Genomic DNA, 15,222 nt, shown 5'->3' with positions numbered 1-15,222 from the left:
CAAACAATGTTGAACTGGGTGGGTTGGACAGACGTTACACAAGCAAAGTAAGTGTCCATGCTCACTATAAGATCTTTTCAACATTGCCTGGGGGAAGGGGGGAGGGTGGATGTGTACATGTAGCTAAAGGGTCATAATAATGACGGGGAGAGTAAAACACGCAAATTTGAAAAGATTCTTACTAGCAACTGTCCCAAGGACATCTGTCGTCCATTGTAGGTCCTCCTTAATCAAACAGATGTACTAGTTAGCACATTGCACTGAACACACACACAGTCTGCTGTTCAGATGCTGTATGCCAATTTTCCCCAAACCCCAAACTGTCAGTAAATTCTCAAATTCATGTAATGTTGGTCTCTCCTGACTGATCAGCCAATTTCATGCAGACAATCATAAAGTGAATGGGTTGATTTTGAACATGAAGGTGGAGTGCATCAGTTTTTAGGGGATTAGTGGATTTGTTTGTTTTTACATTCCAGATTCCAATTCCAAAATTCAAGAATGTTTTTGCAACTGCAAGTCAAGTTTTACCTCCTCACTTCAAGCAAAACACTGTTTTCTCGAAGCAGAAAATGGATATCTGCAAATTTATAATAATATGCCCAATATTCTTTGTTTATTAACCCTTTGCCTTAACTAATTAATTTGAGAAGGAAACATACAGCTGGCACTCTATCAGTAAATATATTGTCTTTTGGGAGTCCTCCTTTCTTAACATAGTCTGTACATCACAGGAAGGTCATGAAGAGGAAGATCCAAGTTTGTCCTCCAGAAGAATATTGAGAGTGACTCTTCTAAGCAGTGAATGGAGGTCAACAAAAGGAGGTGTGTCAACCATCAATAGAGAGCTTGCCATTCAGTTGGCAAAGTTCCCTGATGTGCAAGTCAGTGTCTATCTCCCTGAATGCAGTGAAGAGGATAAAAGAGTCGCTGCTGATCAAAATGTCCATCTTCTTCGGGCAGAAAAAATGCCTGGTTATGACCCAGTTGATTGGTTGGCAACTATTCCAAAAGGTCATATCATGGACTGTGTGATAGGCCAGGGAGTTCAGCTTGGTAAACAAGTGCAACTGATAAAACGCTACCATGATTGTAAATGGATTCAGGTTGTCCATACTGACCCCGAAGAGCTTGGAATGTTCAAAACCAATGTAGGTGCTGTTTCTAAAGGAAGGGAAAGGTTCAAATTAGAAGTCAAACTCTGTCAATTGTCTGACCAAACTGTAGCAGTTGGACCCAAGCTGGCTGAAGCTTTGTCAGGATATCTGCGTCCCTTTCACAAAGATCAAAATATTCTCAACCTCACCCCAGGCATCTTCTCTGAGTTTGCTGATGTAAAGCAAGCTTCTGAGGAAAGAAGAACATTTTCTGTTCTGTTGCTAGGGAATGGTGACAGTGAAGACTTGCAGCTGAAAGGTTATGACATTGCTGCTCAGGCAATTGCAAAGTTGAAACACATGCCACAGCCCTACAAACTGAAGGTTGTTGGAGTAGAAAGTGGAAAAGAGCAGCAAGTAGCAGAAATGTTGCTCCAGCAAGGAATTTCCCGTGATCAACTTGTTGTACGTGGTTTCAAAGAAAGAGAGCAGTTGGCTAAACAGTTTTGTGAGGTAGATCTTGCTATTATGCCGTCAAGATCTGAGGAGTTTGGTCTGTCTGCTCTTGAAGCTTTATCTGCTGGTCTTCCGGTGCTTGTAAGTGGCAACTCTGGTTTCGGAGAAGCTCTTAAGAATGTGCTCCATGGTTCAAACTGTGTAGTGGATTCAGACGATCCTAACAGGTGGGCAGAGGCAATCAGGAGTGTCAGTCAGAAAAGAAGAAATGTACGATTTGCAGAAACTAAGTTTATTAGTGAAAAGTATGGAAAGATGTACAGCTGGAAAGAGCAGTGCAGGTTACTTGTCCACAGAATGATGAACATCACTTCAGGTAAAATTCATTTGTTGATTTACTTGTGGGTGATGTGACTTGTAGTACTTATCCTTGTCTTATTTTATTTACTTACAAGAACAGATACCCCAGAAAATGGGTTTGTGAAGGAGAGGTCAATTCATGAAATGATGACAGAAAGGGGAGTCGGCCTTTAGAAACACATGCAAATTTATCCATTGAATATCTGGATTTCTTTGAATTTATAAAGTCTTCCATTAAATAATATTATTATTACTGCTACAGGACATACATGTATTTCTATTCTCACCATGCTTTGAAATAATAATTATTATGATGATAATGCAGTCCATACACTGTATGTCTGAAGGCTGTGCAAGCTACCTTATATTACTGTACATGTATTCTTAAATTGATTTGGGAAAGGATGTTAATGCAATTTGGTCTGCTGATTGTGGTCTGAGATGCTAACAAAGTCCAGTATATTTTGTACAACACTATATATTATTGAGATGTTGATGCTACTGTGTATCTTTACACTCCTAAGATGCTATGTTGGCTAATTTTGCTTATTACAATATTTTTCCCTCTGAAGGTTTCTCTGTTGGAAGTCAGTCTTCAGTAGCAGGCTACAGTCAGCTCCCTTTCCCTGCAGTCTCTCAAACTCATCTGAGAAGTGGAACTGAAGGTAGGCGGTAATTAGTTTTTTAATGACAACAATCACTGACAACAATTTGCCAACATGTACATGTAGCATTTGCAAAAACCGCATATGTCTTGTTGCCTTGTGGTCTGAGATGTTAATAAAGTCCAGTACATTTTGTACAGCACTATATATTATTGTGATGTTGATGCCTCAAGCACTGTGTATCTTTACACTCCTAAGATGCTATGCTATGTTGGCTAATTTTGCTCATTACAATATTTTTCCCTCTGAAGGTTTTCCTGTTGGAAGTCAGTCTTCAGTAGCAGGTTACAGTCAGCTTCCTTTCCTTCCAGTCTCTCAAACCCATGAATTAGTTTTTTTAATGACAACAATCACTGACAAAAATTTGCCAACATGTACATGTACATGTACATGTAGCATTTGCAAAAACTGCGTATGTCTTGTTGCCTTGTTAAATAATAATTATTTAGATTTTTGATACTTGTATATTCTATAACAGTATAATTATAGAATTCTTGGAAATACACTTGTTGTTCCTTTTATTGGTGGTTTTAGTTGTGACAGCTGAACAAATTTTCCGTGGTCTTGAGCAAATGCAATATGATGCAGGCAAGATCACTGGCAAAACACATCTTCTAGAGGAGTTAAAGAAAATTGCTGCAGACAAAGGCTTCCACATTTCTGATAACGTAGGATCAGGGAATTGCATGTTTTATGCATTATCAGAACAACTGGACCTGTTGAAAGGAATCCAAATCTCTCATGAAGCACTGAGGCAGCACATAGTCCAATACCTCAAGGAGAACCCTACACTGGTATGTTAGTATTGGCAATGTCTAACAAGTGAGTTTTATTTTGTGGTGAAACAAATCTAGCAAAGCAATAAAATGGGAGAAGTTGGAGTTTCTTTCTCGAGTATGCCAAAGTGGCTGACTGAAAACTATATCTCTATCATGAATTCATCACAACAAACACAATATCTCATTCAAATCCTAGCAGTATGTAGATGTTTGTCACTGCATGAATGTAGTTTAATGGTCTTAGCTCCCACAAGTCTCTTGTCAATGTAGCTGATTGCTATAATAATTATCCAAATGGATGGTCAAAGGGCCAACTCTGTTAGGGGAGAGAATTCAGATTTTCTTTTTCCGAATACAGTATGCCTGCACATGTCGCTGACTGAAAAATACCTCTATCAAGATAAAACTTGATTGTTGCTGCATATCTTGCTGATGTCATTTTGCAAGAGAAGGCAGAAGTCAATTCTAAAAATTATGGTTGCTAATTTTCTTGGACATTTGGTACATGTACATTACTCAAAGGCTGATATCATTTGGATACTTAAAGCGAAGTAAAGCTCTGAAAGTGCAATATATCCAATGCTTCAGTTATTCATTAACAACTGAATGCATAACTTATTGGATTAATTAAATTATGGAACAGCTAACATGTTTTGGTATAATTTGGTTTGTTGCGGGTCGATGCACTGGCCAATTTAGTGAAAAGCTTTACCCACCAGTTGATCACTGGATGAAGTGGCACAGCGTATTTTGACATTTTTTTGTTATTGCTATGTTCTTCTCTTGCAGCAAGATGGGACAGAACTGTTTAACTTTGTACATGGACATCAGTCTTGGTCTGATTACCTGAGAAACATGGCAGCAGATGGGACATGGGGTGACCACGTCATTCTCCATGCTGCAGCAAACTGCTTTAAAACATGCATTCACGTGATCAGCAGTCTGTCACATGACTTAACTATCCACCCAGAACATGATGTTAGCAGCAGCAGCCAGCTTGTGTTGGGACACCTGCATGAACATCACTATGTCAGCCTTCGACCCAAACCAGGTAGAGGAGCTTAATATGTAAAACAATGCCAGCTAACCAGATTTGTCTACTTAACTATCACTTCAATATTTATTGAAGTTTATGCATACCTGTTCAAAGGTGGGCAGATACCAGTTTTAAAAACGATCACGTATTTGTGCCATAATGTAGTAACTTACATTTGCTATTCCTTTTCAAGAAAAGTGAAAATATAGTAACTAATTAACAATTAATGACAAAGGAACTGAACAGGAAATACATACTGAATAGGCAAACAAAACTAGATCACTATTATAACAGCTATTTAGTTTTGTTTGTCTACTCAGTATGTATTTTCTGTTCTGTTCCTTTGTCATCGTCATACCAAAATTAGCTATATTTTTACTTTAATTTATAATTTCTTGTCACGTTGTAATTGGTTGTTTGCTCTATATTTATTGTCATGTTGTAATTAGCTTTATTGTAACATACTTTTGTATTTATTTCACACCCACTAACGGAGTTAATGTACTGAAGATGGATGAAGATTCATTCGAAACATGTTTATTTTTTTTCACCACTGATATAAATCACATTTCAACAAAAGAAAAATGTTTTTACTTTCATAAAAATTATTTCATGCTTGCTGACTCTACAAAAATTTAGTAATCATCCACAATTATTATTATTAGTGGGTATTATTGGGCAAAATATGTCACGTGACCCAGTACAAAATCAGACGTTGGTTATCAGATGATAACTGTTGTCTCATTTTGATAACAGTCCCCCTAATTTTTTCGTTGAGAGAAACAAAGACGGAGCATCACAGGGTGAGTGCTTCATCAGGGGTTCCAAACACTGAGAAACCAATAAAGTGTAGCTTCATGCTACACGTATTATTGTCTTGAGTATTTGGAACCCCTGATGATATGAGGCAGAAACTCCTAGATAGACGTAATTATTAGTTGAATAGTTTGGTGAAAAAATGTTCTTGCAAAGTTTCACCAGGGCGTCTGCTGTCTCTCCAAATAAGGAAGATATCTTAAAACTGATATTTTTTTTTTGAACACACATGCAAGGGAAAGACAAAATGTAGAGAAGGGTGTTTCTGCAAAGGAAGGTGAAACTGTGAGGAGTTGTTGCTGTTTATGTCTAGCAACTTGAGGCGCTAAATTGAAAATGTGAGCTTCTTTCCACTTGCAACTCTATGACTTCCATCCTTTTGACAGCAAACGATACAGCCTATAATTTACTTGTAGGGAAAATCAAAAAGCATTTGCTGCTTGGCTGCAGAACTCCGTTGGAATGAAGTACAGTAACTTTTTTGAAACACTGAGTAAATGAAATAATACTTCTAAAAAGTACTCGACAGTTTGAACAGTGGACATTTGAGAGTTTATGGCGAAGAATTTACGCCTCGACAACATCTCAAATCGATCAGTGACAAAGCATCGTTGGCGTGACGGACTTTGTTGAAAATGTTGGAGCACTTGTGGGAAATCCACATCACAAAAAAATTAAATGAAATTTTTACTGAAATACTATTTTGAAAGACGAATCCTCGTCCTCCTGACAGTTTTCGTGAAATTTTTCATGAAACGCATATATTAGCAATCTTTTGTAAACCAATACATTCCTCGCGAACGGAGCCTTCAACTGTAAACGGAGGCTAAGACAACCACTGTCTCGTATCTCATGCTTTAAAAGAACACCTAATGATCAAGTACAAGCAAAGATCATCACAAAAATTGTTTCGTTCAAACTGAAACATCTATGAATATGAATATTTGGCGCTTTATGAATGCTCCTTTTTCAGCCAAAATTTGATATGAATATTTTCCATGGTTTACCAGTTGAGTTTGCAGTCGTTACAGTTCAATTTTATATAGCTAGAAAATAAACTTGTTGCGCTTAGTTTGCGTGCTTTCTCCTCTTCACATATCCATATGTTGGCAGTTAGCCATAGCAACAACTAGTTTATAATAACAATAAGTGTATTATCGTTTGTCTCGAGGTAGTCACTTTGTAAATCGCGACGTTTCGACTGCTTACTGCTAGTCTTCATCAGGAGATGAAGATCAATAAACTTTGCATCGTTTTAAAACGGATAATGGCCGGTCTCGTGGGCGTGCTCAGAAACGGCGGAGGTCTGGGATCGGGTGAGGCGTATGTCCCTGTCGTGTTCTTTGATTCCGTCATGCATAGATCTCCCTGTTTTCCCAGTGTAGACTTTGCCGCATTCACAGGGAATCCTGTAAACCACGCCATCTTGTTTAGCCGGATCCGGGCTCTTTCCTGGGGGCTGTTCTTCCCTTCGTGAGCTTGTTGAACATCAGCTCTACATCGAAGGACACCATGATCTTGAACTTGAACTTGAACTTCTTGCCGGAACAGTGAGAATCGAAATGCACCAATCACAGCCGACCATCGTGGTATAAATGGTGCCACGTAACCAGTCGACCTCATCTCCTGATGAAGACTAGCAGTAAGCAGTCGAAACGTCGTGATTTACATCTCAAGCTGACTACATCGTGAGACAAACGATAATACACTTATTGTTATTGTATCCACCACAATGAACAACAGTAAACTCTCTCTCAACTAGTTTACAGTATACACGACGGCGATATAAAGAGGCCTATTGGTGGCCTTGAGTCGAGCAGGTATTACAGTGAAGTGAGGTTGAATAATGATGGAAATTCACTTCAATATTGCAAGCAGATAAAAACGCTCTGGTATGGAAGTGAACTGTTTCTTGACTACTACTGGTAGCAAAATTGTGCATTAGCAGAGGGGGGCTTGTACGTTTAGCGCATTTAGCTTACTTTGCTCAACTTCAGTTTTCAAAGGAACAATTTCAATCCTACCTTGGCTCAGGCAGAAGTTAAAGTTTGTGATATTTATCTTGTTTTAGATTCCGTTAGTTGTTGACTGTAAGACCTTATGCAACTCTCACTTTTGTGCCCGGACACGCACATAATATGCCGAGCTTCAACATTGTTGTTATCGGGAACAAGTACTGCTGTCGATCTTATGCAATGGTTAGTATACTCTTGAGTGAGTATATATTATGAACGGAAATTGTTTTCATTAACGATCCTAGCGTATTCTTACTATCAGATTCACTGAAGTTATCAAGGGCCTTAGGCCTATGCCACAGCAAGTTCAGCAAAGGTTGGAGTTTGCCCTTCCTGGGGATAATTTTTAGATTATTCGCGCTTTTGTACATTCTTCCATCCCCTGAAGAGTCAAATGGGTCATCGTTTTTCCAGTGGGTTTTGTCCAGTTCATCCAGCTTCTGGTAGACATTTTTGTCCGGTGGCGTCAACTCTGACTGCAAATGACTGTTTCGTGTGAAGCTGAAGGTTCTCTCTTCCTCTTCGAATAAGCTGATACATCACGTTAAACCAAACGAAGCGCTGCGTTTCCTTAGGGTTTGGTGATGACTGATCATATAGTACGGCTGTTAAGCGAGAAATCGTTCGTTTCGTGATACAAGCATGAAACTTGGCAAAACAATAGAACTAATAGTCCTAAATATTTTTTGATATAGGGCCATCGGGAAATCGACTATTATGGGATGAAAGGGGCGTGGCATTATTTGACAGGCATGAAATAGAGGCTGATAAGGAAAATCGCTAAACAGCTATAAAACCTTTCAATTACTGGAACATATAGAGTAAAAACATTCAGGTAGGGCAATAAACAAGAAAAAGAAACAATTTATGACTAGCAGTTATTGTCACGTGATCAGTGACGTCACAAAAACCCGGAAGTAAACCAATTATAGTCAGGCCACCTTTAAGTATAGACTCTTTATACCTATAAGGCAGTCGTTTTAATTTATATTAAGAGAAATTATGGGATGTTCCTCTGAGCATCCCATAATAGCTATTAGAAACAATGGAATTAAAAATGGCCGCTGTATCAGTAAAAAGGGTTTGTAACATATCTGCTGTGCTTGAGGTAACAGTGTCCATACCGGCTTCCACCTGTTTTCATCTTTTTCCCAGTCCCAGTCAGAAGGACTTGGTAGTGTTAGTTTTGGAACAAGAGCTTTCCCCCAAATGTGTCCAGCCTGGTATACTGCACGCCTCGTGTGCTGGAGAAGGGCTGCTTGAGTTGGTGGAATATTCTCTAAGGTTCGGTTGCCTTTAGATAATAGTTCCTGTCTTGCTTCGTTCACTGTCGTTTGTGAGCTTGTTCTGTTATAAAGAAGCACTACGAATCTCTCAATGAGGGCCATTGCCTGCTCAGGAATCTCTTCTGGAACTGAAGCCAACATTGAAAAGGTGTCCGTGATTTGTGGAAACACGTTCCACACGTCCCAAGAAGATGTTTTCCCCCTTCCGGAAAAGAACGATACCGTGTCGCATCCAGTGATTGAGTGAAACATTGGGAGAGCCTTGCTTCTTTGTGGTCCCAGTTGTTCAGCAATTGAGTGAACATCATCTCTGTTGGTTGAGAACTGAGAACGAATTCACCATAGGTGTTGTACACCTCCTTCCCCTCAATGTCAATAGCCTGCAACTCCTTAGCCAGAAACAAGAACAACTCAGTTTTGTTGTCACCAACATGAAGGAAGCTTTTCCAATTCTTAGGGAGCTTAGAGGATGATGCGACCCTTCTTTGAGTACCTGTGCCCCGTCTTTCTGTGGTGGTGGACTTAAAACTGTCTTCACGATATACATCCCACACAACGTCCACTCTTTGAACGGCCTCCAGCTGCTTGGGAATATATGGTTTAAACACGAAGTCTGCATACTCTTTAAACGTGGTTGCCATTCCCGGCTTCAGTATTTGGACAATAACTGCACCATCAATTATTGTCGCCTCAACCTGGGGTGTATCAATCTTCCTTTCAAGAAGCCTTTCCATGCATTTCACTAGGTCTGACTTTTGACCATCCCTTACTTTTCCTGCTTGTGATAGAGTTGGAGGAAAAGGCTGATTCTCGTGCTTGAGAAATTCTTCGAGATTACCATCACGGCTTTGGCAGGCTGTGTACAGACGGGAAAATAAAGCACAGTCGTTCTTTTAAGGGCTGCAGCTTTCCTTGTTTATCCTTCGTCGGGTTCCTCTGTTGTTGTTGTTGTTGTTGTTGTTGTTTGAACAGGGGTAACTTGTTCTTCTTTATTGCTTCGGTTATATTCCTGGAATCTTTCTTTGACAAAGGCTTTGCACTGATCCTGACCAATAGACAGCACCTCTTTCACAGCTTTAACTACTGTATCATCCATGATTTCTTTTGAGTCTAGGACAAGAAGGTCTGTACTGTCCTCCTCAAAGGGATTACCCATGTTCTCAATTGCTGACACGAGTGACAACACGTCCTTCTTAAAGGCAGCCTAAACGCCCGGAATTTGCTCATGAAGGTGACGCTTTTCTTCACTGACTTTTTTGGAATATGTTTCCTCGAATTCCTGGATGATCCTTGCGACTTCAGGCCTAGCGATCATCCACCTTCTTAATGCTGCTGGATTTTCCGTCAGTCCGACGGCTCCGCCTTCCCCTTTAACCTGCGCATTCACTTGCTCGTGCGCATGGTCTAAAGCAATTGAAGAGAAAACCTTCTCAGTCTTATGTACAACGAACGATCCATTTGTGAACTCCTGGTGGATGTCAGGGCGAGTTGAAGATAGTAAATTCATATCACGTATATGTACACTCATCCACCTGGCGAAGTTGATGTGGTCTAGTGAGAACATCCACGGAACCAGTGAGACAAGTGACTTCTTGTACAGTGAAAAGTTACCTTCTCTGATGCTCTGATTAACTGCAAGACACATAACTCTAAGAAGAGGACTCGATTCCAATACAGAAACTGCAGGCGCTCTTTGGACATTTTATTGACCCAGTCTGTAAACTGGAGTGGTTCTTCACCATTCTCGAGGGTTTCAAGGTAATCACTCTATGCCTTATTCGGCAGGATGAACAAACAAGTGGCAGTAACCTGGTGCACCCGTCTAGTTCTTGTGCCGTGAGTGGCTTTGATGAAAGAATCAGCAACTCCTCCAGTTGCAACTTCAGCTGCTACAAGGGCGCTGGTCCAACCACTTCCATCAAGCCAATCTCCAGGAAGCTTAAATGCCGCCATCTCGATGTGAAATCCACCAAGCATCGGAATGAACTTCTTGACTCTCCATGAGTTGAAGGCCAGTTCCACTGGATGAGTTTTCCAAGTGCAAAAAGTGGTTGATCCAGTGCAATAATAGGTGTTTGGCCTGGGTTGACTAATTACTGCAGCTTTGATCATATTCATAGCGTGTAGAATCATCGCGACGGAATGTGCGTTCTCGTTGAACGTAGGAAGAAGCGATATCACTGCAGGAACGCTGTTGTTGGTTGACGACATGCATGGAATGCTGCCCAGGATATGAAGTCACCTTTCTCAAGAGTTGCTTTTGATGCTAACTCTTTTGCATTTCGAAGCCATTGGAACTCTTCTTCTTCTGGCACATCTACTGGAGTCATCGTTCCGTGTTCTAGGCCTATATAACAACTGGGAGGCTCTGGAATGATGGGATCATTAACTAGCACAACTGCAGGAGGAACATTGCCAAATGCAATAGGTAGCTCGCTTATAGCCTTCACTTCTTGAACAGTTCCATCTATCACATTTATTCTACGTTCAGTTCCTTTTATGGTGGCCGTAGGATGCTGAACTAGCGATATGGTTGTGCCATGAAAGGAGTAGCTTGCCATTGTAGAACTCGGGTTATGATCAATATTGCCGATGGCTGCTGTAGTGGACACATCTTTTCGTAGTTGTGAAGGGCAGACAACACCTTCCTTTTCAAACTGTGCCGTGACAGAATTAGCTAAGTCCGTGGAAATATCCATCACCCGATCATAGGAAATGCATAAACCAAGCTTGTGCATGACGTCTACAAGGCTCCTCTTTCTCGTTTCACCGTGAATTTTCAGAGCTGTGTATACTGGTAACGGACATTCTCTTTCTCTTCTATGGCGCACAATTTTTCCTGCTCTTCCCTGCTAGTACTCTTTTTTATTTGAAATAAGGAGGGGAGGGAAGAAGACTGGGTGAATTAGTGAATAACTCATTTTTTTCTTCTTAGTGGTTTCGAGGGCTTACCCTTACCCAACAAAACAACATTTGCAAGGATAAAGGATGGCTTTTTTAAAATAAAGGAGGTAACAAGTACTTTAATTACATCACCACTAAAATAACATTATAACGGTCTAAAAAGCGTTCAAAAACAACGAGTACACTTTAAATATACTTTAAATGTGGTCTTTGAATTGTTTACAATCAAAATCTCTGCATTGCTAGTAAAAAATATGGAGTTTTGCACAGTTTTCACTTTCAGCCTCGTTTTCATGTAATGACAAACGTGGCGCCGCCTATCTCCCCACAAAGTGACATTTCACGTTGGCCCTATATCAGAATTTAATAAGGAGCCTAAGAGCTATCTTTTTGCAAAGTTTCATGCTTGTATCACAAAACGAACGATTTTAATATTTTTTGGGCTAAGCAGCTGCACTAATATGACGAATAGATTGTCGCCAAGTCCGCTTTCCTTATTGGTTCATGATGGTCGACTTTGGCAAAACCTTGTCGCTTAAGTTGAACCACAGCTGCTTCAAAGACTTGGTTAGACTGTTTAAAAGCATCGTTGGCAATGATGTTAAATCCACTTTTCAGGATAAAATATCGTGGCAGGCCAAAGCGAATGCTTTTTAGTGCTGTTTTTTCTTGTAGTTTCCTCTGGTTTTTTCTCCTTGCATTGGGATAAAATCCACAAGGAGTTTGGTTAGTTCTTCTTTAGAAATTTCGTCAAAATCTTGGTCTTTGTCAGAATATTTTTCTCCACAGAAGGCTTGTAATGTAGGAAAGGCAGTTTTGTCTGTGTGTTTCGGTGTCTTTCTCTTCCACAAGGCCGGCAATTTCTTGTCGGGACAAATCAGTAAAGGGTGAAGAAGTCGCCATTGCAAGTCAGTGACTTTGAAAAACGGGCTTACAGTCAAAGGCTATCATCACGCTCTGTTCACGTGCAACATTCACGGATAACAGTGCACTGTTACCCTCTGACGTCATAGATTTTGCAATGTTGCCAGCTTAGAGATTTTTGACAGGCAACAGTTTCATTGTTAGATGTAACATGACCTCGAAGTAACCAATTAGAGCCCTCGCTGTTGGGAAAAAATTCCAACTATATAACAATGTGGAACATACACGTCACTTAAGCTTCTCAGAAGCAGTAGGCAAGATTACAGTATTAATTCCTACTTCGATTCTTAGAAACTGGTGGTTTTGTACAATTTTCAGACAATCTTTGCTTTTCTCCCCTTAGCTTCTTATTCAAGAAGAATATCTTCCCTTTTTCATGATATTGTATTTTTACCACATTCTTCTTCCCCTTGTCTACTGAGTAAACTGAAATCTTAAATAGCAAAGTTGGTTTTTCACTGAGAAATGCTGCAGAAATTTGGCACCCTATACTAACCACAAGATTATTACTTGGGCGGAGCGCCAAGTTATAAAATAGGATTTCTTCGTATACGCCAGAACGCAGTGATCTACTGCGCGTGCGCTACATGTTGACCGAGCATAAGCCGCCATTACGGGACAAAAAACAAGGACGTAAAATTAACACAACGAATATCGTATTCTTAAAAGAAAACAGCTAGTATGTGTGTTGTCTGCTAACTCCTTCCATTGAACGAAACTAAGGGGCAACTTTCCTTTCAGGACGGATATTTTCCAAAAGATCGACTTCAATAGGCCTTATCACGGTTTTCGACGCCATTTTGACGCGTAGACAAGCACGTCTGAAATAACAGTGTTTGTATGGGAATCCGATGTCAAATAATTTTCATAAAACATCGCTTCTGAAAAATTCGTGAATTGGAAACTTTTGGAACTAGGGAAAGGATTTTGAGAAAAAAATTGGAGGGATCTAGCTGTGCCAGAAAGCGTCCAGTCGTGTTTTGAACTTTCCATACATTTCCCTGTATTTTTTTCCCGCGAACTATTTTTAGTAGCAGTTCACGGCTGGTCGCTATACAGACAAATGTATGGAAAGTTCAAAACACGACTGGACGCTTTCTGGCACAGCTACATCCCTCAAATTTTTTTACTTAAAATCGTTTTCCTAGTGCCAAAAGTTTCCAATTCATGAATTTTTCAGATGCGATGTTTTTTGAAAATTATTTGACATCGGATTTCCATACAAACACTGTTATTCCAGACGTGTTCGCCTACTCTGCGTCAAAATGACGTCGAAAACCGTGATAAGGCCTATTAACCTCAGACGCTCTTTTGGCTCTTCTCGATAAATCCCCATTCGGTGTCAAACGTAATCGATAAGATCAGGCCGTAAACACTGAATTTACATACAGCCGAGCAAAACATTTCATTTCTCTGGCCGCAATATAAAAAAGAAAACGTTCAATTAACTTTAAAGATTCAAGACCATTCCGTGGGTGAAAGGCTTAGGGTAAAGTAGGAAACTAAAACTGAAGCTTCGAAAATAAATTTCATTCGGGGTCCAGTGTGAGCGATAAGATCTATTCACCAGAACAAATGTAAACACTGAAAGTTTGCTAATGCACAGTGACAATCAATGCTTGACGAATTAATTTCTTTATTTACGTTCACTTGGATAAAACCAAAATGTGATCCTCACGGGAAAACAGGGAAAAAGGTGAACGCACGGGCACGCCAAATTGACACGCTAAACGTAGAATCTGAAAAATAAAAATCTTTCCTTCGGAGTGGAGTGTTAGCGATAAGATCAATTCATTGGAACAAACGTAAACGCCGAAAATTTGCATATTCATACCAACAACAACTGAGTACCACAACGCTAAACGCATTTTTATTTTTACGTTGGATAAAGCCAAAATAACAACTTTAGCACCCGGGCTTTAGCAAAACTTAAAGCCCCTTCCGATGTTACAAAACGTTGAAAGAAGCCGTCGTTTGGATGCAGAAAGGAATTGCCACGCTGAAAACGCCTGGAAGAAATCGGTCACGTGCTAGGCAACCAAAATCGTTCACGTGTATCAAGTTTCATCCGGCGACGCGGCATTCAGAAAGGAAATATTTTCGGCGGTTCTTGGAAGGAAAACTGGACGGTTTCTGCTTGTTATTCAATCGCCACGGGAGCTGCTGTGTCTTTCCACTTTATAAACCCAGCTTCTTTCATTTAAAGCCCTTTTAAATCCTGGAAAGACTCTCTTTTGTGTCATGATATTTTGTCCATTGGCAATCACGCAAAACCACTAAAAGAATGAACGTAGACTTCGACCTTTGCGTTACCTTCCAGTGCGAGTGAAGTTTATTTTCTTTTTTGCGTGTTTAATAAACAAGTAACTGTAGACATAATTTGAAATAGTTCATTCTTTGGTCACTCACAGAGCGCTTTGATTTTGTCATTAAAGTTCTGTGCTATTCCAGTGATCATGAAATAGATTCGTTGAGTTAACTTTCTGTAAATCGGATGTTCTGTGAGGTTTGACTTATCCGCACGCGTCCCATATAGAACGCATGTCTTTTCGCACGCGTGTCATATTGCACGTTCTGCGTGACATTTTGCGATCGTGCGCTGTTACCAGTGAAAAAGCTGGAACATCTCTTATAGAAAGCCCAGAAAAAAAGGGTATCAGGGTGGAAAGGTATTCGCCCAAATACCCCTCTGTCGTCCAAATTCATCATTACCACTGGAACCGCAAATACTCCTTTGTCGCCAAAATCCATCATTATCTTAGATGCACCTCATGGTTACAAAATCCGACGTGTTTTTTTAGTATTAAAGAGAGTAATGTTTTATTTTGTTTGCGTGACATTTTCGGTCGAACTACATCACGTTTATCGCAAATATGATGCCTTA

The 15,222-nt window shown here is 40.0% G+C and overlaps 1 protein-coding gene across 1 annotated transcript in view; it reads left to right on the top strand.

Annotated features, from left to right (window-relative positions):
- The window catches only part of LOC146477630 (uncharacterized), a 45,254-nt gene that overhangs the window by 10,770 nt on the left and 19,262 nt on the right, over positions 1 to 15,222 (top strand). Inside the window, exon 4 of the mRNA XM_085113104.1 lies at positions 735 to 1,929. Coding sequence (XP_084969230.1) covers positions 735 to 1,929 — 1,195 coding nt within the window. The remainder of the gene's footprint in view (positions 1 to 734; positions 1,930 to 15,222) is intronic.

Source organism: Pavona decussata, unplaced genomic scaffold (genome assembly GCF_977016875.1).
Source record: "Pavona decussata unplaced genomic scaffold, jaPavDecu1.1 SCAFFOLD_69, whole genome shotgun sequence".
NCBI classification, from domain to species: Eukaryota; Metazoa; Cnidaria; class Anthozoa; order Scleractinia; family Agariciidae; genus Pavona; species Pavona decussata.
Note: the sequence above shows the minus strand (reverse complement) of the source record. Positions and strands in the feature narration are given on the sequence as shown.